Source organism: Cyprinodon variegatus, unplaced genomic scaffold, assembly GCF_000732505.1.
Source record: "Cyprinodon variegatus isolate N-32 unplaced genomic scaffold, C_variegatus-1.0 Scaffold54, whole genome shotgun sequence".
Taxonomy (NCBI): Eukaryota; Metazoa; Chordata; class Actinopteri; order Cyprinodontiformes; family Cyprinodontidae; genus Cyprinodon; species Cyprinodon variegatus.
In genome coordinates this window covers 990,266-1,012,761 of record NW_015150507.1, presented here as the reverse complement: position 1 = coordinate 1,012,761, position 22,496 = coordinate 990,266, and the positions used below count along the sequence as shown (strand labels likewise).

The following is a 22,496-nucleotide window of genomic DNA, read 5'->3' as shown; positions in this document are numbered from 1 at the left end:
TGCTTAAGAAAAAAAAAAATAATTCTGAGCCACTCTGTCACCCCCTGGTGGCCCGTTTAAAAACCCCCACTAATTTTGGAAAATCACTGACTTTTTTCCCCTCCGATTTAAAAATCATCGTCATATTATTATTTGTCATATAAAAGTTTTGAGCTATATATATATATATATGTGTGTGTGTGTGTGTGTGTGTGTGTGTATTTTTTATTTATTTTTAGAATGCACACTGATTTTACCTAGGTTAAAGTCTCCTGTTCGCAAAAATAAACGTTAGAATTTATCATATTTTTTAGTGTAGGGACAAAAAACAACAACAAACAACGGTAAATGTTTTATTCGCTACGTGACAAATCAAAACGTTCTCCGTCATTAGTTTCGTTTTCCTCATAAAAGAAGGCGTATTGTTTTTAGTCTTCTAATGAGGTCAGATCAGCTGTTCCAGCAGTTCAGCACAGACGCATTTTATTATGGCTTCCACAGAGTTAGTTATCAGCGTCCTGTGTGACAACTACGGATGTTTGGCTTTCGAACAGCTGCTAGAACTCGCTCAGAGCAATTTCGGCTTTGAGGTGACAGACCTGCGCTCAGTTCTTTTCGACGATGGTAAAATAGCGATTCGAGAAGGAAAGCAGCCAGCCGCCAGCGGTAATATGATCAGGCCCGATAGTCTGGTTGTTGCTAAAACCAGTTTGAGGCTTTGTCAGAAAAAAGCTGGAGAATGCGCCCAGTGTGATTGCTTACACCTGTGTAGGTATCTTGTAGTTGGAAACTGCACTTTCGGGTAAGTTGATTAAACAGTTTTTGTCCACTTTGATAAATATACATGCACTTTTAAATGTTTTGTATCAATGTTGAATAGAAGTAACAGTTGTTAATCATTAACTTTAAAACTTTCTATTTTTAAATTTTTTTTCTCTGAAGGTCCACCCCCTTCTAGAGCAAAAACAGTTGAAGGAAACGTACTGTGGTCATTAAACACAGTTTGAGAGATTAATAAGAAAAGCTTTGCAACGAACTTAAAAAACAACAACAACAAAGCAAGTTTTCTAGCCCCACTTTTAAAATAAAATATTGTTATTCACTCTCAACCACGAGTCTACCTACCTACACATTTAACTCTTCATAAACAAAGATGGACACTACCTCTAAGAAATCTAAAAATCATTATTTTGTTTCAGGCAAGTTATTTTTTGTATTTATTCCAGAAGATGGCAGTGATGAACATTCTATTCACTTTGATCTCCTCCTTAATTTTAGATGTGATTAATCTATTCCTGTTAAATGGATATGTACCAACGGCTTTTAAGGTTGCTGTAATTAAACCTTTGCTTAAGAAACTGTCTCTTGACCCAGATGACCAATTATAGACCTATATTCAGTCTTCCTTTCTTATCTAAAATTCTTGAGAAAGTAGTTGCCAAACAAGTGTGCGATCACTTACACCATAATGGACTTTTTGAAGAGTTTCTCTCTGGTTCTGCTGGAAGTTTCTTCCTGTTAAAAGGGAGTTTTTCCTCTCCACTGTCGCTACAAGCATGTGTGAGGGATTGCATTTGAGTCAATGGGTTGATACAATCAACTGGTTTTCCTTAGATAGAAAACTTTGAATCAATTTGACTGTATGATCCGGTGAACTGTAAAGTGCCTTGAGATGGCATGTTTTCTGAATTGGCGCTATATAAATAAACTGAATTCAATTGAACATTTAAGATTACTGTCTTCAGAGCTATATACTCGTAAATCTGTTTTACATGTACTCCTAAGTCTTGGAACAGTTTTCATTGTCACGCCCTTTTATGGCATCTTCTAATTGGTCATATTTATGTTTTTAGTTTTCCTGGTCTTAGTTACCTCTCCCTGCATCACGTAAAGTCTTTACTCCAAGGTCAGCAGCGGGAGGGGCCCTGACAAGTTGGACTGGGGCCTCAACCTTTAAATTTCTCTTGAGGCTCACAGAAAATAACTATTAGGATTAAAAGGCCACAGGGTGTTTGGTTATTGGAACAGAAATACAATGTCCGCAGTTTAAAATGAAGTACATGTATAACCAGTAATTCCTGAAGAATTGGACAGTATTCAAAAACCCTGACGCTTTAGTTATTACAAAGCGTTCTAGTTTTCGCTTTTTAATGACCATTAAGCACACAGTTGAGCACAATATTAATGTAAAGTAAAAAATATGTTATAAATGCTTTTCTATGACCTCAATATATAAACTGTATTTTTGCCCAGCCTCTCTGAGTCAAGACTTGGTGAAAAAATCTGCATGAATGTATTTGCAGTAGGCCTGCTGTATCACTCCACCAGACTGGGGCTATTTTCACCCTAATTGTGTTTTTTTACGCTAGGTTACAACATTTTAAACTATGCCTGTGGAATATATTTTTTAACTATCCAGTTTCATCTCATGAATGGGTCTTTAGGGTCATAATGATGCTGGATGGTGATAGCTTCCCTCTCCCCGCTAATGAAAAGCTGCTGTGCAGTCTGATGCCACCCCCAGCTTGTCCCACGGTTGCTAAGTTCTTTTTATTTAAATCTTTTTTAGCACCACAGTTGGGATTTAAACAGTAAAAACAAATGTGTATTCCCCACCACCACCCACCCACCTCATAAATATGCACTATTGTGAGTTAATTTATCACATAAAATCTTGGGGAAATATATTAAAGCTAGAATTGTACATATCTATGAAGCTATCATCTAGAGTTTTTCTCGGATACTATTACATGGTTTTTTGTTTACTGTAAAATTGTATTTTATTCTTTAACTGGGTTTAATTTGTGACTTTAAGACTAAAACAAATTTTAAAATGGCTATATTTAAAGTGCAATTTTGCATTAAAGGATGCATTATATGTCTGAACACATTTTAGCCAAACTCAGTTTAAACACTGCAGTAGAAATGTATTGCAATTTGGTTTTGAAGAATAATGAAAATGTACTTATAAATTACAACCAAAAATAACCTTTGCATGTTTTCTTTAGTGCCAAGTGTAAAAACCCACACAGTCTGGCTTTTCGACACAACGCTCGACTTTTAAAGAGATATGGTCTTCAGAAGTTAACAGATAAACAGTTGGTGCAACTTTTGCTGCAAAATGATCCTTCCCTCCTTCCTGAGGTAGGACTTGCAGACTCGAGTCCCATGATGGACGTTTAACTTTTCTTATTTTAAGATTTGATGTGAAGATCCATTTTCTTTCAGGTATGTCCACACTACAACAAGGGCGATGGTCAGTTTGGCTCCTGCAAATTTGCCAGTGGCTGCAAAAAGCTCCACATCTGCCTGCATTTCTTACAAGGAGACTGTAAGTTTGGATCCTCGTGTAAGAGGCAACATAATTTTGATGAACAAGCGATGAAGCTTTTCAAAGGATACAGTGAGGAGAATATTCAAAACCTTTACAAGATCTATAGGAATAAATACATCATCATTGGTCAACTTGAGAAGCCAACTGCTGTTCCAGGTGATTAATTATTGTTGTAATTTTTTTTCTTTATAAAGATGTGATATGTAGAATGAATGAATGAATGAATATGTTTCCTGTAGTGCTTCCGGTGGCGAGAACCAGCCCACAGCAGCCTGTCCATCAGCCTCCTCAAAACAAACCTGCATCTCCGACTAAATCCGTCACCTCCTCTAAACCAATAACTGATGCAGAGCGAAACGAGATCTGCCTCTTCTTTATTCGCAGAAACTGCAAATTCAAAGGTATTAGCTGCTAACAGAGCTGGTATTCACACTGACTTTTTCAATTTGGCTCATCCTGTACGGTTTTCTCTTGTGAATTCTGTCACAGAGAAATGCGGTCGTGTCCACTGGCCCCTTCCTTACAGATGGCAGGTTTTAGACAAGGATGGCAAGACCTGGAAGGACTTGGTTAACATGGAGGAAGTAGAGAAAGCATTCTGTGACCCATCATGTGATACGAGCTGCAAAGATACACCTGCAACAACATCCGTATTGTCATGGTTTTTTCCTTCGCGAAGGTACAAATGACTCAGTAACTTCCTATTTAATTGAACAACACAGATATGTGCTCAGGTTCAGTGAAGCTAAAAGAGAAATACTTTTCTAGCGCTGCGTCAAACAGTGAGCCTTATGTGGACTTCATAAGAATGACATACGGAGGATCTCCAGTTCGGCGCCTGTCCACAGCCTCCTCTGTCTCTAAGCCCCCATACTACATTTTAACCACAGAGTGGTTGTGGTACTGGAAGGAAAATGATGGGAAATGGGTGGAGTATGGACAAGTGAGTTGATAAAATCTTGTTTTGAAATATTGCAAATCTAAAAATTGCAACAAAAAATGGTCCAATTTACCACCTTTTATCTATAGAACTTATTTTTAAGATATATATTTTCTGCCTAATTGAAGCCTAGATGCTGTCACCTGTTGAGATTAGATGGAATGATCCAAAAAAGCAATCTTTACAGGGTTTAATTGTAGAAATGAGAAAAAATATTAAAGTTGCTACACAAATTCAAAATCATAGATATTCAGAAAAAAAAGAAGTTAAGTCTAAGTGTGAACCTTTTTAAGATGGAAAACTTTATATAAACTGATGAATGTTAATTAACCCAAAAATTCCTTCATAATACACAGTAAATTTCACAATGCTAAATATGCAGTGTCAAAGTACATTGACACTTTTAGAGTTATTGCAACAACAACTGAAGAAATATACTCTATGTAGAGTTCTAATTTAACACTAATTCGTAGTGGGACCAAATGCACTCTTAAAGTGTTACTTTATCACTGCGAAATTTACTGTGCATTATTAAATGTAAAGAAAGATATTTCTAAAAATGAAGAAATAAATTGCACTGAAAAAAAGGAAAATGGTTAAAGCATTGAAGCATTGTATGTGTATCTTAAATATACCATGATTATAGGTCTTCCCAAGAAAAAGTTTAAAACATACTTAATACTGTTTTAATAGCTGTATTAGTGAAGAACTGTGTCATTAAAACAAGAATCTTTATTGTTATTGCTAAACCATTATCAAATGTGGTGGAGACTTAAGCTTAGCACACAGAGAAATTTAAGACTTACCGGTATATAGAAAAAATAAACACACTTGGAGAAAATAAAACATCTTCAGACGTGGGCCTTTTTTTAGAGTCATGCATTAACGGAGTCCAGATCTGGTAGACCGTATCCCACAATCCCCTGTGCCTCTCTGGACTCCTCCCCACCTTAAGTTCTACCTCTCTTGTGCTGTGAAGCTTTCATACTGGACGCTTGCAGTTTGGCCTCTAGATGTCTCTAAGCAGCTAAGAAGAGAAACCAATCCATTTTAACTTCCTGAGAAAGTAGAGCCATTTTTGAGCTGTATTCAGTTGATGAGAGGAGTGCTCAATCCATGAAAGGTTAAAGGAAATGTGATTGCAAAGAGGAGCTTGTTCAGTCTTTCTGGACCTCCTTTAGTCCCTTATGGCTTCCTCGATCACTTTGATAGGGGTTTCCCTGGACCAGCACCATCAGATTGTTGCCCTCTTCACTATATCAGACCTACTATGCTATTGTTATTGAAGTTCTTTATTAAAGTTGAGTCAGTTTCTAACAATTCTAGAATAAGGTCAGGTCTGTTAGTTAATTTTACTACTGTCTCAGTTTGCTGCATTTCTCATAGTTTCTCCCTCTCTGTGTTAATCTCACTGGTTTCAGTTAATTCTAATCAGTCCTTTCATTGGATAGAAGTCTTGGCTTCCAAACAACCAATGTCCAAACACCCAGAGGAGGAATGCAGCCCTTGTTGACGCACCTCCATGTGTGAAAATGTTTGCCATAGAAAAGGCTTAGACAGGAGCAAGTCTATTAAAAGAGAATGAGGCATACCTCCTCTCTTAACTACATCAGCCCCTGGACAAAGTTGGACTTATGGTCTCACAGGGTTTTTGGATTCAGAGATATGTATGTTACATTTTCCTGTTTTTTGGTAATGTTGACCATTTTGGATCATTTAAACAACAAAAGCAACAGCCATTATTTAATTAATTTAATGATTTGATTTTTGAAAAGCTAAAATGGAACAAAATTTACAGTAATAGTTACATGTCATAAAAATCCTAATTCCTTAACAGTTGTTTGGAAGATTCAGACTAAGTAGAAATTTTTTTTTTTCATTTAACTAATGACACATTCAACTTTATTTATGTGGCAAATTTAAAACTGCAGCCTTACTTAAGACATTTAAGTTCTTTCTGACATTAATAGCTTTTATTTTGTCGGTCATAGACTACTGATGTTTTTTTGGGGAAACCATATAATCTTGATTGTAGATTTCTGAAGAGAACAAATATATTAACCAAAACTGATACATACTGAATACTGATACATACTGATTACCTTATGACATAACAATTACAACAAAGCAGGGGAATGAAGAGAAAAGAGAATCTGTCCAATTGTCTAAAATGTTTATTATTGGAAAAACACTGATGGCAACATGGATGAAGACAGGGCACTAAAAAACGGTAGATTATGGCTCATATTCTGTGATGCAAGGCATTCCCTTTTACCAGATTTAAATTTGCAGTTGGATATGTTTTAAGATCTTTTTTCAATGCTAACCCTACATGTACAGTAGTATTATTCATTGAAAATTTCCCCACTTTCCTTGATGGGGCCCTTGGCTGGTCCTCTACAATTCCCTTTTAAAGTCATAGGGAAATCATATTTAAATGTCATATAATTCTGGCTTAAACATGTATATAAATATACACTTTATCAGACCATATTGTCCCAAAAGTTAGAAAATCCTGTCTTAAAATCTGTGTTATTTTTTTCCATTATTTTATGCAGGCCAGTTAGTTATACATCAGCTTGTACATCTAAATTCGGCCAATCATATATCAACAATCATCTGTCAATCATGTGTCGAGTGTCATAGTATCTTGATTCATATGTCGCGGCTAATATACACAAAGGTTGAAATAAGAAATGAGAATAATTTACTTTACCATTGAGTCCCCATGTTCACGGGGATGGACGTCTGTGTCTTCAGCAGGCGTAGAGCTAACAGAACTGGCAGCGTGGTGAGACAAGGGCTCAAACATGTACGGCTGTAAGCCTTCTACACCAAACCAAGCTTCTGCTGCCCTGGCATCCTCTTCCACAACAACCTCATCCCCATCTTCCTCCTCTAAATAAAAAATCTATGTCAGAGGAGACTCATCCACAATCTCCAACACAAAACTCTCCTCCTCTTGCATGTTTCCGCTGTCCATAGCGTTCCTTGACAGTGTCGTTGCTAAGTGCTTCTTGTTCCCAATGTAATTTCCCATTGGGAACCTACTAGCAGTTGCTGACTGGTTAGATGCTTCCAGAGACACTGGCTACAACCAAACCTGCTTGCAAACCTTCCACCACAACAATCCCGCCTCCTTGATAATCTACCAATCACATTTACTTTATTCACTCATGTAAATTCGGGCACCACTCTGAAAAATTTGGAACCGTTAGAACAGCCGCTTCCCTATTACTTTAAACAAGAATCTTTGCACTAAAATATTCTTTCTGTCATGATTTGTGGGCATTAAGAGGAGCTTAATCTCCTGGTCAGACCCTGTAATTCAGTGAAAGGGTGAAATTAGAGTAAAGAAATGCACGCCCAGGAAAAGGCCAGTGGCTGGAAGTTGGAGAGGATTTTTGCTAGGGGTCGCAGAGAAGGGGGCTGCCATTCGGTTGGCGTTTAACTGGGAAGGGCCATTTTTAATGGCTGCTACTGTATAACTTTTATGTTCTGAATACCAGAACTCCTAAAGTATTCAACTGCTGATGCAATACTTCTGTATTGTCCTATCTGAAATTTTTATTTAGATCAAAACTAGACTAAATCATTATTTTCTTATGGTCTTTACTCCAGTGCATTGAGCAAAAGAGAAAATTTAACCCTTAGCCTTTAGGTTGTGTGTCATTCAAAAGGAAAACTTTCATACTCGTGTACGATCTAGAACCGGTACATTTTTACTCAAGTAAAGGAGTTAAATCTGTCAGTCGTTTCTTTAATCCAGGTTTTTTTACCTCCTACTTGAGTAAAGAACATGATTACTTTGGACACATCTGTTGATTGTTTTCTTTCTTGTGTGTTGTTTTTGTTATTAGGGTTCAGCAGATGCATCAATCACTTCTAAAACCCTGGAAAATGTGTACCTGGCAGATGGAGATGCAGAGATCCCTTTCCAGGCTGGAAACCAAAAGTATATTTTCCACTTTAAGGATGCAGTAGGAAACCAGCAAATGTATCAGCAGAATTTACAGTACCAGACTAAGAGGGAGGTCCGACGGAGGCCTTGCTTTGTGTCTGCTCATGATGTGGAGCAGAAGCTCAAGAGGTATCCACCAGAGACATGGATTATGATTATTTTTCATATTGGAGTTTCACTGAAATGATGCCTAATATATGCATCTTTTCTGTAGTGGGGCATCACACACCTCTAGCTCCTTTGTCTTGGAAGATGTCCCATCCCATTGGGACAAAAGTGCTCTTCCAGATCTAGGATATAAAGTATCTGTATTTAATTATCTATATAGCATTAAATTGATCTTTTTCTGATAATAGCTTTGAACAACATTTAATATAGCAACACTTGACTCTCCTTTTCCAGCTCCTACTTCTGTCCAAAGGAGCAAAAGATTACAATATGATTGAGACATTGTTCAAGCGCACCATGCCTAATGGTATCATTGCAAGCATCGAGAGGATTCAGAATCCATCTCTGTGGAAAGTCTTTCAATGGTAAACTAACTGCATGCAGATGAATATGAATTGATTCTCTGTGTGGTAAAAACTAATTAACCACATGTTTTTACATTGTGTGCTGTATTTTCAGGCAGAAGGAGCAGATGCAGAAGAGGAATGGAGGGGGACTTGTTAATCAGCAATACTTGTTCTACGGGACAGAGGACACAATTGTTGATGCAATATGTGAGCAAAACTTTGACTGGAGGATGTGTGGCGTCCATGGAACAGCCTATGGCAAAGGTACTGTAGATAATGCAAGTGTCTCTATCAAAAGCAGCTAAAATTAGAATAACTCTAATCATTCTTAAAGCTCACTATCTTTGTTCTAGGAAGCTACTTTGCCAAAGATGCATCCTACTCAGACAGATATTCCAAGGCTGGAGGGAGTCGAACCAAGACCATGTTTGTTGCACTGGTCCTGGTAGGTGAATACACAACTGGAAGCGGCAGCTACGTCCGACCACCACAGAAAGCAGGAAGCAAAGCTCTCTATGACAGCTGCGTCAATTCCGTCAGCAACCCCAGCATATTTGTGATATTTGAGAAACAGCAGATTTATCCTGAGTATCTAATTAAATACAGATAATTCTGAACTGATCGTTTGTCTCAAGGTTTGGTTGAGGTAATAAATGATGGTTGATAGTGTGACTGTATTTTTTGAAGGAAGAGTATATGAATGCTTAGACTGCCTGCTATGAGAAGCTATAGTGATTCATTTGTTTCCTCTTTCCAGCCTACAGTTAATCTCACCCTTTGTCTGCTGTATTATTCTGCTCATTGTCTCTTTATTTATTTAATTTGAGACAAGTCTGTCAGAGTGAGTATAGTTCAATGTTTGCTCAGTGAATCATCAATATTCTTAGGTTAAGAAGGCTAAAACCTTTTATTCTTTTGCTCTTAAACTCTTTGTGGTAATCTTACTGCTAATCTTTTCTTTTTTGGGGTAAGCTTTCCTACTTGGAAAGAATTTAATTCTTTATCATAGGTACAATTCAACTACGAGAGATAAAATGAGGAAAACCAAAAAAGAAAAAAGACATACTGTGAGAGTTTATTTGCAAATTATCAGAGAAAATAATAAAACAGAAGTTCGGCTCATTACTTTGTAGGATAACCTTTGTTGTCAAAGACAGAGGGTAAATGTTCCCAGTCTTCATCAGGTTTGATCACACTTTGTCGGATATTTTGGCCTAGTCATACAGATCTCCTTTAAAGCAGTGATGTTTTGAGGCTGTTATTGGGCCACGGAGGCTTTCCCTCCACAGATTTTCTATGGGGTTTAGGTGTTGAGCCTAGCTAAGCTGCTGCAGAGCCTTGAAATGTTTTTTTTTTTTTTTTTTACGGTGCCATGTCTGTCCTGTATGAACAGAGTGGTGTGCTTAAGATGTCATGCTGGAAGACCCAGCCTCGTTCCATCTTAGATAGTCTCACTGATGGACGAAGGTTTTGGCTTAATATCTCATGATGCACAACGCCCTTCATTCTCCCCTTAACATGTGTGAGTTTTCTAGTCCCCTTTGCAGAAAAACTGCCCCATAGGATAAGATATATATCTCATCCTGGGGCAGTTTTTTTTAATATAGAAAAACTCTAAAGTTTACTCAGATGTAACTTATCCAGTCATTGTATGTGCAGATGTGTATGTGCAGTAGAGGACATACAGAAAAAGCAATCTTATACTAAAATAAAATATGCCCCTTCTTCAACCCATTGTATCCCACTGAATAACAAGATTTATATTAAATATGTTGCTGTCTGGTTAGGTTTAAGTGAATCTTGATCTCAATGATTAGGAATATCATTTGACCCACTGTGTTTGCTTTAGAAATGATCGGTTACTTGGTTTTGCACATTATAATGATAATTAAGCAGACGTATGTGTTTAGTGGTTGTTTTTCTTTCCGTTTATAGGGAACAGTTTAATGTTATAAAAAGGAGGCATTTACAGTGATACATCTGATCTCATATTTGTAAAATATAGGCCCTGTTTCTTGTCAAATAAAGGTAATACATGTGTGTTGTTTTGTTTTTGCTCAGTTTTTTATTCCAAACTGTTTTTTACCTTAGTTATAAGATATTTTAACTATTTTGTTTGACAGTCCATCACAGGGCAAGGATAGAAACTACTTATGAACCAGATGTAAACCCACATTCATTTTGTGCTATTTTCTAGAATAATCTAAGGTAAATAATTTAGAACAAATGCTATGGTGTTTAAATGCGGAATCAAAATAAATGTGGTATTTATACACTTAATGCCTCATATAATAACCTTTCAGTTGAAATTGGTAAGTTTTTACTCATATTATGTAAAATCCTTTTTATTAATTGACTAGAAGCACTTACATTTTTACTTACATTTTAATAATATGTATTAATTGGACCTGGTCTAATCAAGAGTTAAAACAAAAGGAGAAAATAAAATATTTAAAAAACATTCATTTAATTTTGCATTAACCGTGATTATTGGCTGGCATTGTTGTTTTTTTTTTTTTTTTAGATTTGTTTATATTGTTTATAAGTGGAAAATTACAGAATTCTTTTCTACTTGAGCCTAACATCTACTTGGATATATATAATTTATAAACTCCATTAAGATACAAATTCTTTCTGATAGTTTGAACGTGTTTTATTTTGAAGGGGCTTCACCGGAAAGACATTGTCTTCTCTTTCCGGTTTTCTTGTCCTGAGAAGGTGGTCCTCCTTGGATTGAAAAACAGCTTCCAGGAGCAAAAAACGACTAGAAAAGTTTGGGAACTTCATTAATACTCTCAAACACGTATTAATCAGCCTGCTTACAACAAATACTCTGTTGACAAGTTGCCATCGAAGTCGGCGACGGGATTTTGAGTGTTTTTAACGGGGGGCTGAAGTTGGGAAAGTGTGGGGTGAAAATGGAGAGCCCAGCTGAGTGAGAGTGGGGTGAGGAGGCTGGATTTGGCAGCAGCTGCTGCTAACAGGCTAATTAGCATGGTCACACACTTATCCGGTAAGTTTAGCCGTTAGTTTTTAAAGTTACTTTTTTTATTTTTAATCACGGCGTTGTTGGTTGTTGGCGTTTGAACTCTGACACTCTGCTACATCCTGCCGAAATGGAAGAGTCTGGTTAGTTTTGACAGCGTAAAAACAAAAAACAAAAAAACTAATGTAACGGGCCTATGTTTAAAAGAAGAAGAAAGAAAACAGATACGCTGTGAAACAATTTTCCAACATGTTTCTTCTACTTTTAATTATCGATTCCAAAACATTTTTTAATGCATACAATTATTCTTATCTGTTTAGAATGATGTTTTTGATCCGATATGATTAAATGTACGCCTTTGTTCATTTTAATGAACCCTTTATTATAACTAACTGCAGTTAACAAATGCAATGGTGGTAGGTGATCATTGCCAAGATGATTCTTATTATGTTTATGTGTCAGAAAACAATTTATTTGCCCACTATCTAAAATAATATTGAATTTGAAGTTAGAAAAATGTAATATAAACTTAAATTAATTATTATTTATGTAGCAGTTTGAGCATAAAAAATGTAACAGAGTCAAAATTTCTTTTCAGTTTTTTTTTCTCCAGTATTTATTGGCCAAAATAAATTTGAAGGATTTTGTATGAAGTAACACCTCCAGTATGTGAAAATATATTAAAAACAACTATCAGTATTTATGAAAACATAAACACTGGATTTATAACGTTAAATTTGGTTTAAAAAGTGCAACTCCAAAGTAAGATGTATGTTTATACACCATCCATTTAATGAAAAATGGCCCTCCAGCTTACAGATCACATATTTATTAGTTGTTTGACTTAATAGGATTGATTATTCTAAGTGATTTACACAACTAAATGGAATTTAAAGAAAATTCGTAATAGAGATTTTAAATGCTTCAACAAATAGTAAGTTTTCTGGTGAGTTTTAAATTTTAATTTAACTCTTGTTTAAGTAGCTAGTTCACATGGGTCAGTATGCAATGCTGTTTTAAAATGACTTTGATCAACCTATATGAGTATTCTCTGAGACCAGCATTGACAGATTACCTGAGAAATCTATTTAGATTATTACTAGGAAGACTTGAAAATGTTGGAACTTTAGGATGGAGGGCTGGTTTGAGTTAATCCATTGCAGAGTGAGGAGTTATGGGGGAGGGGTTGAGCCCATGAGACAAAAACACATTTTAAAAACATACATGAAAGTTTGATCCTAAAACATAAAATTAACAAAAATTCTGCTGTAAAGTAATATATTTATCATCAGAGGTAAAATACTTATTTTTTTAAAACCAAATTGAGGGGGAAAAGTTCATATTTGCCAGTAAAAAAAAAAAAAGAATCATCCAATTCTGCTTGTTTACAATTAGCGCACTGATACCCTTTAAACATTTTTTTGTCTTAAATGTCCTACGACATGCATTTATTGCATGTTTTTAAGTTGTGCTGAACTAGGGCTGGGTAATTAATCAATAAAATCCATTAATCGAGTTTTGAATAAATTTTCTGGAATATCATGAGTCTTTTACCAACTTGTTTCACAGTTTGATTTCACCTCCTTTTGAACGAAGGTAATGTCCCAAAGGGGATGAACGAAAACTAAAGCTAGTTTTTGAAATTATTTATTTCATTTGCCAATTTTATGTGAAACTTAAGGGAGCAAGAAGAAAAGATTAATCAGATTTGGTTGGAAAAAATAAGAGATTAGATTTTTAAGCCATATCGCCCAGCCATAAACTGCACCTCTGTTTGAGACAGCCAGGGGAAAATTACCCCAAACTAATGTTCTGTTGATGATATTGGTTGATGGTTCTGCTGTCACTGTTTGATAAACTTGGAATCATTTTGAATTTGCAGCTTCACTCCTCCACCGCCAAAGATTCTCCACGGTTGGCTGTTTGTGGCTAGACTGTTGCTGATTTTGAAGCTTTTCCTATTGGACCAGAGGACAATTGATGACTGGATTTCCCCTGAAAGTTTGGAATGAGAACTGTGGATAACATTTTAGAAAAGTGGTCTGTCCAAGGCAAACAAATTACTTTTAAATTGGACTTTCTGTGCTGTTGATGTCCATAGTGATTGTTCTAATGCAGTCCTCTTTAATAGGAGCCTGGTAGGTTCCTGAAGGGGTCTCCCTGCCAGCAGACTGAGCAACAGGGGAGCTGAGACTTAAAAAAATAAGAACATCCCCACAAAGAAACTCACAGTGCACCATGTATTCATGACTTTCTGGCTGAAATTCAGGTGTCTATTCATGAAACGTAGCTGCTGATGCCAGCGCCTCTGGTCTTGGATGGGAGTAATCTGCCTGATTCCTGAACGTCTTAGCGTGGGTTCAGCCTGGATGTTGGACGTCCTCGGTCCCTTGATTCATCTGTCGCGGTGATGAGGCAGGACTCCTGGTGGCCTGTGTGGCTGGCTGGGCAGCAGCCCAAGGTGATGTGATGGGGTGCCGGAACAGCAAGGTTCTCCCTGAGCCTCCAGGGGATGTTCAGTTGGACCTGGTCAAAAAGGTCAGTGTAAATTAAGCCCTTAAGCTGCTAATGAGTGCTAAATTGCACTATTTTTTTTTTTTTGCTCAATTCTAAATGCAACATCTAGATTATTAGGTTACTAACTTAGTGTTATTGGATTTTAATTATTCATGTTTATTCTGATGAAGTGTTGTTACTCTAGTCGCATTCATCCTATTGTGTTTTAGGAAATCTTTTGTCAATGTACAGGTTTGAGTAATCAAAGCCTTTCAGTTTTTACCCTACAGTTGATCAAAGCCAAGTAGACTCATTGGAAATTGAAATACCCATGTAATGTTAACTTACTGATATGCTTAATGTATTTGTTTGTAATGTTTTGTTGTATTTATTGTTGCTTCAGAGACACATTTTCATATATGATTAGAATCTAAAGCATCATTTTACATCAAACGTTCTGAGCATAAAAGCGTCTCCTTAGCAGTTGCCTGCTAATTCGTCATATCGACGACAGTACACAAAACGTCCAGATGCTGATGGATCAGTTTTGTGGCTGAAAGAGGTCTCTGCAAAACTACACAGGTGCAAAATTATAAGTACCTGATTTACTCTGGTACAGTTAGCAGCTAACAGTTAGCCTTGTGACAGAACAGAACAAATGGAACAGAAAAACTTTATCTTGTAGTAAAACTCTGTTGCACAAAGCAGCTGAACTAAGAGAAAAGGCATTAAAAACAACCAAAGCTACAGTCCTCTATAGAACTATGTGACATAGAGAAGACGGAATAAACAGTAAAAGAATAAAATGGGGCTAATGTCACAGTACTGATGAGTTTCCAATAAGTATAACGATAATTTGTATTAATGATTAAAGAGAGGAGCAGATTGAAGTCACCACTCTAACGATGCTGCAGGAGGCTATGGGAAGGTTCTCTCAATGGCGTTCGGTTCATTATACTAAGCTCCAACCTCCTGCCCAGCTCTGAGGTGGCCAAATGCGTTCTTGTCTATAAGGCGGCCACATAAAGTGTGCTGGTCAGTTTTGTGTGGTAGAAAATTTTCAACAACCTAACACGCGCATATCGAGCATCAAAAGCCAATAATCCTTCATTAATTTTATGGCGTGTGTGCCCAGGAGGCCACCAGAGAAATCGTTAATGTTGTTTTGATTTTGTGTTCTTTATTCTTCAGGTTGATCCACAGCCTCCTCAGACAGATATCTACAAGCACTTCATTCGAGGGGATGGCACTGGAAGCAAGACTGGTGAGGCAGGTGCCATGTCAGCTGAAAAGCCCGACCTTACATGCACGTATCAAGGCCAAGCTCAAGCTGCGTCTCCCACTTCAGCTTTGGCTCAGACCCCTAAGGACCCCTCCAAACTGTCGGACCCTCAGAGAAAGAAGGTGGCAAAGTATCGAGCTAAGTTTGACCCCCGAGTCACGGCGAAGTACGAGATAAAAGCCCTCATAGGTCGCGGGAGTTTTAGCAGAGTTGTTCGCGTGGAGCACAAGAGCTCAAGGCAGCCGTACGCCATCAAGATGATCGAAACACGTTACCGGGAGGGGAGGGAGGTGTGCGAGTCAGAGCTGTGTGTCCTGCGCCGTGTTCGTCACACCAACATAATCCAGCTGATGGAGGTGTTTGAGACAGCAGAGCGCGTCTACATGGTAATGGAGCTGGCCACAGGAGGGGAACTGTTTGACCGCATCATCGCTCGCGGCTCCTTTACAGAACGAGATGCCACACGGGTCCTGCAAATGGTGCTGGATGGTGTGAAGTATCTCCACGCTTTGGGGATCACTCACCGGGACCTGAAGCCGGAGAATCTGCTGTACTACCACCCCGGAGCCGATTCCAAGATCATCATCACTGACTTTGGTTTGGCTAGCAGTAGGAAGAAAGGAGACGAGTGTCTGATGAAGACCACATGCGGTACGCCAGAATACATTGCCCCAGAGATCCTGGTGAGGAAGCCCTACACGAACGCTGTGGATATGTGGGCGCTGGGGGTGATCTCGTACATCCTGCTGAGCGGAACCATGCCTTTTGAGGACGATAACCGCATGAGGCTTTACCGGCAGATCTTAAAGGGGAAGTACAGCTTCTCTGGAGAGGTAAGAATCCACATCTGTAACCTTCTTCTTCTTCCCCCATATTTGGAATGCATGCTGCACTCTGCAGGAGGGATCATCAACAGATTGACACAAGAAGTGCAGCTTGACAAAGTTCCCACACAGGCTCACTATACAACTTATCCACTCTACTCTCCAATCCCACACTTAGTGTTTATCCCTCAATAGAATGAAGAGGTTTCTATTAAGGTGCTCTCAGAAAGCATCAGCACAGTGCAAAATTAAAAGTATTTATCTACAAATTGGGGGTAAGCCGGCAGACATCTTTTAACATTCATCCCAACATCTATTTTCACAAATTAAAAACATCCACTCCTGGTTATACATTTTCATTTTTGTAACCCTGTTTATGTTTCTCATGATCTTACAATTCTGGCCTGATTTGAACTTGTTACTCTTCTGATTATTATTTCAACAAAGCACTGTTAACTGTATCAATGTGTAGTATTTGCTCTGTAGCAAAGGAAAGATTACTCATGGGAACTGTACAAAATAGATTTGATGGCCCATCATTTCCCTTGGTGCTTGTTACAAACCACTTTCTTTTACAGCCATTAGGTAAGCTTCATTGCTTTTTATTGGGGTTTGTTACATTTAAGTCCAAAGCAAAGCGCTTCTATTTGTGAATATTTAGTCTTATTTTGTCAGTTTTTTTTTTTTTTTCTTTTAGATGCTGCCTCAATTTCCTTCCACATTAAAACTGTACTTCCTTGAGTCAAGGAGGCTTTTCTCCCTGAATTACTCTGAAGTCAGAACAAAGTCCCTCTGAAAAACCATCCTGAAAATGATCATGCGCTGGAATCGAACAAGTCAAAAAGCAGCCAGAGACGCCCCCGCCCCCTAAAAGAAAACTGGCAGACATTTGGAGTCCCTGAAGAGCTATTGATCAAGACCAATTAAAAAAAAAAGTTGGATGAAGCCTTTCCCTCTGTTTTGTTTATTCTTTATAATCCTCTACAGCTTGAAAAAGTGCCAATGAGTCTGTTCTCTTCTATAAAGTATAATAATACTTCTGTTGAACTTTCTCAGAAAGCCCCTCCGTTAATCTTTGCCCCTCGTGTAGACAGTTCTGTACAAACAACTGTCGGTTTTGCAATATGTAATGAGAAGCTGTTGAGTCATTTTAATTTTCTGGGGATTAACTTGTTGTTCCTGATTGTTTAAGTGAGTCCCAACCTGACATATTTATCCCTGAAGCCCCTTCTTGGAGGATATGTTTTCATGGCTTTGGACTGGGAAAGTGTGAGTCAATCCAATTTTTGGGGGGTATTTGGACGGGCATTTTTACTAAGAAAGTAGCTGTGTAGCCCTTTTTTTGTAATAAAATGCTCCAAACTGAGTGAAAAAATTTTTTAACCAGAAATCTGGCAATTCTAAAGATTAATTTTTTACGAAATGATAGTAGTATTTCAAAAACATTCTAATTTGAGACCTTAATACACCTCCAGATCTAGACAGGCTAATATTTGTTAGCTTTGCAGGGGTTTGCAAAAAAATTTAAAAGATAACTGCTTATATTTCAGACCTGAACTCACCATAATCCCCTTTCTTATAATGTCTCTGAGAGCTGTGTTTTTAACTGCCATAATCCCGTTTTAAGGCCAAACTAGATATGCACAAATCAGGTGGTTACAGAAATTGTAAAGGTTTGTCTTGCAGTGTTATTTATTTATTTATTTTCCTTCTTTGTTAAAAGTAGTTGGTCCAAAGCTTTCTTTAGATATGAAACCTGCGACACTGTAGCTGATGCGCCTTTATTGAGTTAAATAAAGAGAGAAGGGTTTTGATGTGTTAACAAGCATAATCTTGTATTTTCTTTGTTTTTGTGTGTGTTTTTTTTTTCTGAGCAAGAAGCTGCATCACCTCGATATATCCTGATGGTGCTAATGTGCTTAGAAAGGTTTGGAAAGTTAGGCCACAGAAGAAAACAGGAAATCTGTACCGGCCGAGAAAAGCCTGATTTTGTTAATCTCTAGTCTTTTATTTTGAAAGACAGAGCATAAAAGAAGAGGGGAAAAAAACCTAACATAAAGTTGACCAACTCTGGCTTTAGGCTAAGCTAATAGTGTTTGCTTTGCTCGGAGTAAGTTACAACATCCTACATATTTTCCCCTTTAAATGAAGAATTTATCAGTCCTGAAAAGAAAATCTCAACTCGAACATTTCTAAGAAATATGGGCCAGAGCGTAGGAGTTTCAATATAAAAGACTTTAATGTGTTCCCCTTTGGGATTGGGCTCCCGACAGCTGGGATAAATAATGTTCGCATTTACAGCTGCAGTCCAGGAACTAGTCATAGACGAGACATAGCTGTGGGAGGGTAGAAATATATGTGTTTTATACGTGTCGCATATGTTTGGCCAGGCCTGGTGATTTATCTGCTGCATGTACAGAGAGAGAGACTGAAAACACAGCTGGTGGCCAAACAGGGCTAGGTGAACAAACTCTGTGTGAATGTTGTGGTATGTGATTCCTGCCTAAGCAGGGGGTTGGATTTGACTCACTACCAGTCACTGGTGCCGAATAGAGTTTATATCTCACTACAACAGAACAATCGTTACTGTCAGATTAAATGTTTTGAGAAAAATGAAACTCAAACACACAGAGACATGTAAAGAATCAAAATCTAACTGACAATGTGAGGGGATCCAATCAAAGTTAAACACAGACTCTCACAAAAATGTCTTGACTTCAGGGTTTACTGACGCAGATCCTGAGCTCTGGGGTTCTGCCGCCATCTGCTGTTCAGATAACAGATCTGCAGTCGAGTTGGAGGAAGATTTGTTTTCTTATCACAAGAGGTCAAAATCGTTACATTTATCCGGAAAAAATAATACCAGATACAGACTCTTCACCACCAATATAGATGGTTGAGTACAGATATTCCCCACAAGCTAATGGAGAGATTTATGGCATCATTAAAAGCATTAATATACCATTGTTATGTTAGTTGCTGTATATTAAACTGCATTCATTTATACTATTGCTCATAAATGGAGCAGTCTCGTATTTTTTTTTAACTGATCACTATTGCCTAATGATTAAAATTAGGGCTAAAACAATTAATAGATCAATCTATTATTAAAACAATCACATAATTTTCATCTCTCAACATGCTTTTTACAGAACTTGTCAAGTGGAGAAGTTTTTGTTAGTTTCACATGGTTTAATATTAACATCTGTCACTGAAATAATATTTTATAATTTTTTTTTCTTTCATTTCCTGTCTCATCCTTTCGCAGCCCTGGCCCAGCGTGTCTAACCTGGCCAAAGACTTTGTAGAGCGGATTCTGACTGTGGATCCCAGCGAGAGGCTGACGGCCGGCCAGGCCCTCAAGCACCCCTGGATCATCAGCATGGCAGCATCCTCCTCTATGAAGAACCTGCAGCGCTGCATATCTCAGAACCTCTTGAAGCGCGCCTCCTCACGGTGCCAGAGCACCAAGTCGGCCCAGTCCACGCGCTCCAGCCGCTCCACCAAGTCCAACAAAGCTCGCAGGGTGCGAGAGAAAGAGCTCCGCGAGCTGAACCGTCGATATCAGCAGCAGTATAACGGCTGATGGAACTGCAACGGTTGTTTGACTATAAAAAGTGTCTTAAAAACAACTTGGACATAATGGTGTTAATGGCCAAATAATGTATAAAGAATGTCGATTTAAAACAAGCATTCCTAACAGAAAAAAAACTCTTGATGAAGACGAAGGTTGGATCATTTGGTTGTTTCTTCTCCATCGGTTACCAGTGTCGCTATTTATTTATTATTGTGATTATAAATCTCCCTTCAAACGGTCACTGGGTAATGACCTTCCAAATGGATCTGTTGAACAGAGTTCTGGACACTGATGTTTCTAAGAAGCAAATGTGCTCTTTAAAGTAAGGAGAAACAAATTCTCCTTTTTCTTTCTGATTAAAAGTGCTGTGAATTTATTATTGAACTCTTTGTATAGACCTTGTGATGTTGTCGGTAATCAGATTATAGTAAAACATAATCACCATCTGAAGGATAACATGAAGGCATATTTGTAGTTAGTAGTTTTAACTAATCTGTTTTTTGGTTCCTAAGCTGTCAAAAGATTGTGAATCTGTTAACATTTAATTTTAGATGTATTAAACACTAAGATGTGTCCCAACCTCCGAATCCTCATGCTATGTCACTTTCAGTATGCAAGCATCAGCTAGTGTTTTATAGACAAAAGAAATTTAAACCTTCCAGGGATGGATGGGTTTTGTTCATAGGTTATCAGGGAGCCGGTCTTTCTAAGCTTGATAAAGTCTTAAATTGTGTTTATGCCATAGAAGTAAAAATAACGGTTTTGCAGACGACAATGTGAGATCAGGGGTCTTTTGCAAAATGACAACAAAAATATGGTGTTTTAAAGATTAGATTTTAGTGTAGAGAACCTTAGGGTTAAAGATAGGGATGTCCTGATGACATCAGAAATATGCCGATATTGGCCAAAGAAAATGCATTTTGAAATCTATATCAGCCTCCAATAGCTGATGGAAACACTCCTAGAGTTTACATAACCCATTGGTTATGGTAATAGCAAATAGGTTAGTCTTTCTCATACCTGTTGATTATTTTTCTGACTAAAAAGCTTGATCACGCATTTTCTACTATGAAATGTGTAATAAAGGTATGTAGGATTTGTGCTGATGCTGTATCAGGTCTATATTTGTATCAGCCAATACTTAAAGCTGCAATATTAGTATCATAGAAAAATATATATTTAAGGAATCTAATCTAAAAGGAAAAGCATGTTAATGGCAGCCTAATACCATTAAAGGGCCAAAAGTCATTGAGTTGTGAGATTTCAGAATATGAAGTGAAATCAAGATTCTTTATAACTTTCATATATAGAATTATCATTTTTCATCCAAGTTACCTGTAGTCAATTTTCTGCATTTATGTAGCTCCGTTTAGAAATGTTCATCTTAAGGCAATTTTCAAGACTAGTGTGTTCAAGAAATATCCCAAGATACAAAAATTGGAGAAAAGATTAATCCACTTTATATCAAAACAATTATTTTGTGCAGACTGGTGACACGTCTAAATGAATTGTTACCATGCAGTGATAATGTCTAAATTTTGCATTTATGATTTTATTTAAAACTAGTGCAGGTGCAAAGCCACCAAGGACACTTGCCCACAGAATAATATATCTGTTAACACGTGAGGTCTTGAGCCTGACATTCAAGCAAAAGATTGTCAGGGTCAGTTGTACAAATACAAAAATAATGCAATATTAAATCGTGTTTCTTTATGTGACCTAATATAATCCCAAAGAGTTTTTAGAAATTAGTTGAAAAGACAAAGCGGTGCATCTAAAATCTGTTTTTGACATTTAAATTTTATCATATAGATATCATAGATAATGACGCTTGGCTGCTCAGGATGTCTCCTGTTGATGTTGCTGTGATTAATTTGGCCCGTTACTGCCACCTAGTGGTAGCAACTTAGTGCTGTTTAAACAATTTGTTCATAAAACTTTTTGCTCTTTTAAATATATCCAATTTTAAAAACAGTGTGAATTCTCAAAAGTCACTGACCTTGCCCAGTGTCAGTAGTTTTTTCTTCGCCTTCTTCTTCGCAAATGGTCAGGTAAATATTGCATTGCTGGAGAGGATCTGAATATTAATTGTGTGAATTCTGTAAATTAGTGATGGGTTAATCAAGCATCTTGATGCGTTTCAACACAGTATCAACTATTGATACTGCATTTATACTGTCTTACAGACTACTGGCATCTGTTGGACCTTTAAAGACAATACAGGCTGCTTATTTTACAGACTTAATTGATTTGAGGTTAGTATGTAGGTTTGAAGTTGTTGTAGGTTATATTGTAATATTTAATGTCTATGTTTAAATTGGAAATATCTATGATAGTTTTAGATGCAGCCAATAAATAATGTAAACATATGAGAACATTTAGTGGAAAATGTGAATGAGGATGTTTGTGGACTAGGTTTTTTAATCAGTTTAATAGCAAGAAGTACAGTTAAAAAAATTAAATAAACTAAGAGTGAATTTGAAATTAACTAATTAATTATTTCAGGTCAGTTGTGTTATAACTGAGAGGAAAAGTATAACACAACGAGAAAATTTAAATAAAAATCTAACAGCTGAAACTTTCTTACTCCTTTTAATAATTT

The 22,496-nt window shown here is 37.2% G+C and overlaps 2 protein-coding genes across 3 annotated transcripts; both read left to right on the top strand.

Annotated features, from left to right (window-relative positions):
* Positions 1 to 418: 418 nt before the first annotated feature.
* LOC107082452 (poly [ADP-ribose] polymerase 12-like) lies at positions 419 to 11,086 on the top strand. The gene is made up of 11 exons (XM_015371139.1): positions 419 to 781; positions 2,988 to 3,123; positions 3,208 to 3,469; positions 3,553 to 3,714; positions 3,803 to 3,992; positions 4,082 to 4,256; positions 8,114 to 8,343; positions 8,429 to 8,516; positions 8,617 to 8,747; positions 8,842 to 8,993; positions 9,083 to 11,086. Exons 1-11 carry the CDS (start codon positions 468 to 470, stop codon positions 9,337 to 9,339), a joined length of 2,097 nt encoding a protein of 698 aa, XP_015226625.1. The 5' UTR covers positions 419 to 467; the 3' UTR covers positions 9,340 to 11,086.
* A 350-nt stretch (positions 11,087 to 11,436) lies between these two features.
* On the top strand, positions 11,437 to 20,824 carry pskh1 (protein serine kinase H1). Of its 2 annotated transcripts, XM_015371193.1 has the most exons (5): positions 11,437 to 11,742; positions 13,598 to 13,755; positions 13,847 to 14,253; positions 15,403 to 16,326; positions 19,586 to 20,824. In XM_015371193.1, exons 3-5 carry the CDS (start codon positions 14,185 to 14,187, stop codon positions 19,901 to 19,903), a joined length of 1,311 nt encoding a protein of 436 aa, XP_015226679.1. In that variant the 5' UTR covers positions 11,437 to 11,742; positions 13,598 to 13,755; positions 13,847 to 14,184; the 3' UTR covers positions 19,904 to 20,824. The 2 variants fall into 2 exon arrangements, with proteins under 2 accessions (XP_015226679.1, XP_015226678.1); XM_015371192.1 differs by having other exon boundaries at positions 13,598 to 14,253.
* Positions 20,825 to 22,496: the final 1,672 nt, after the last annotated feature.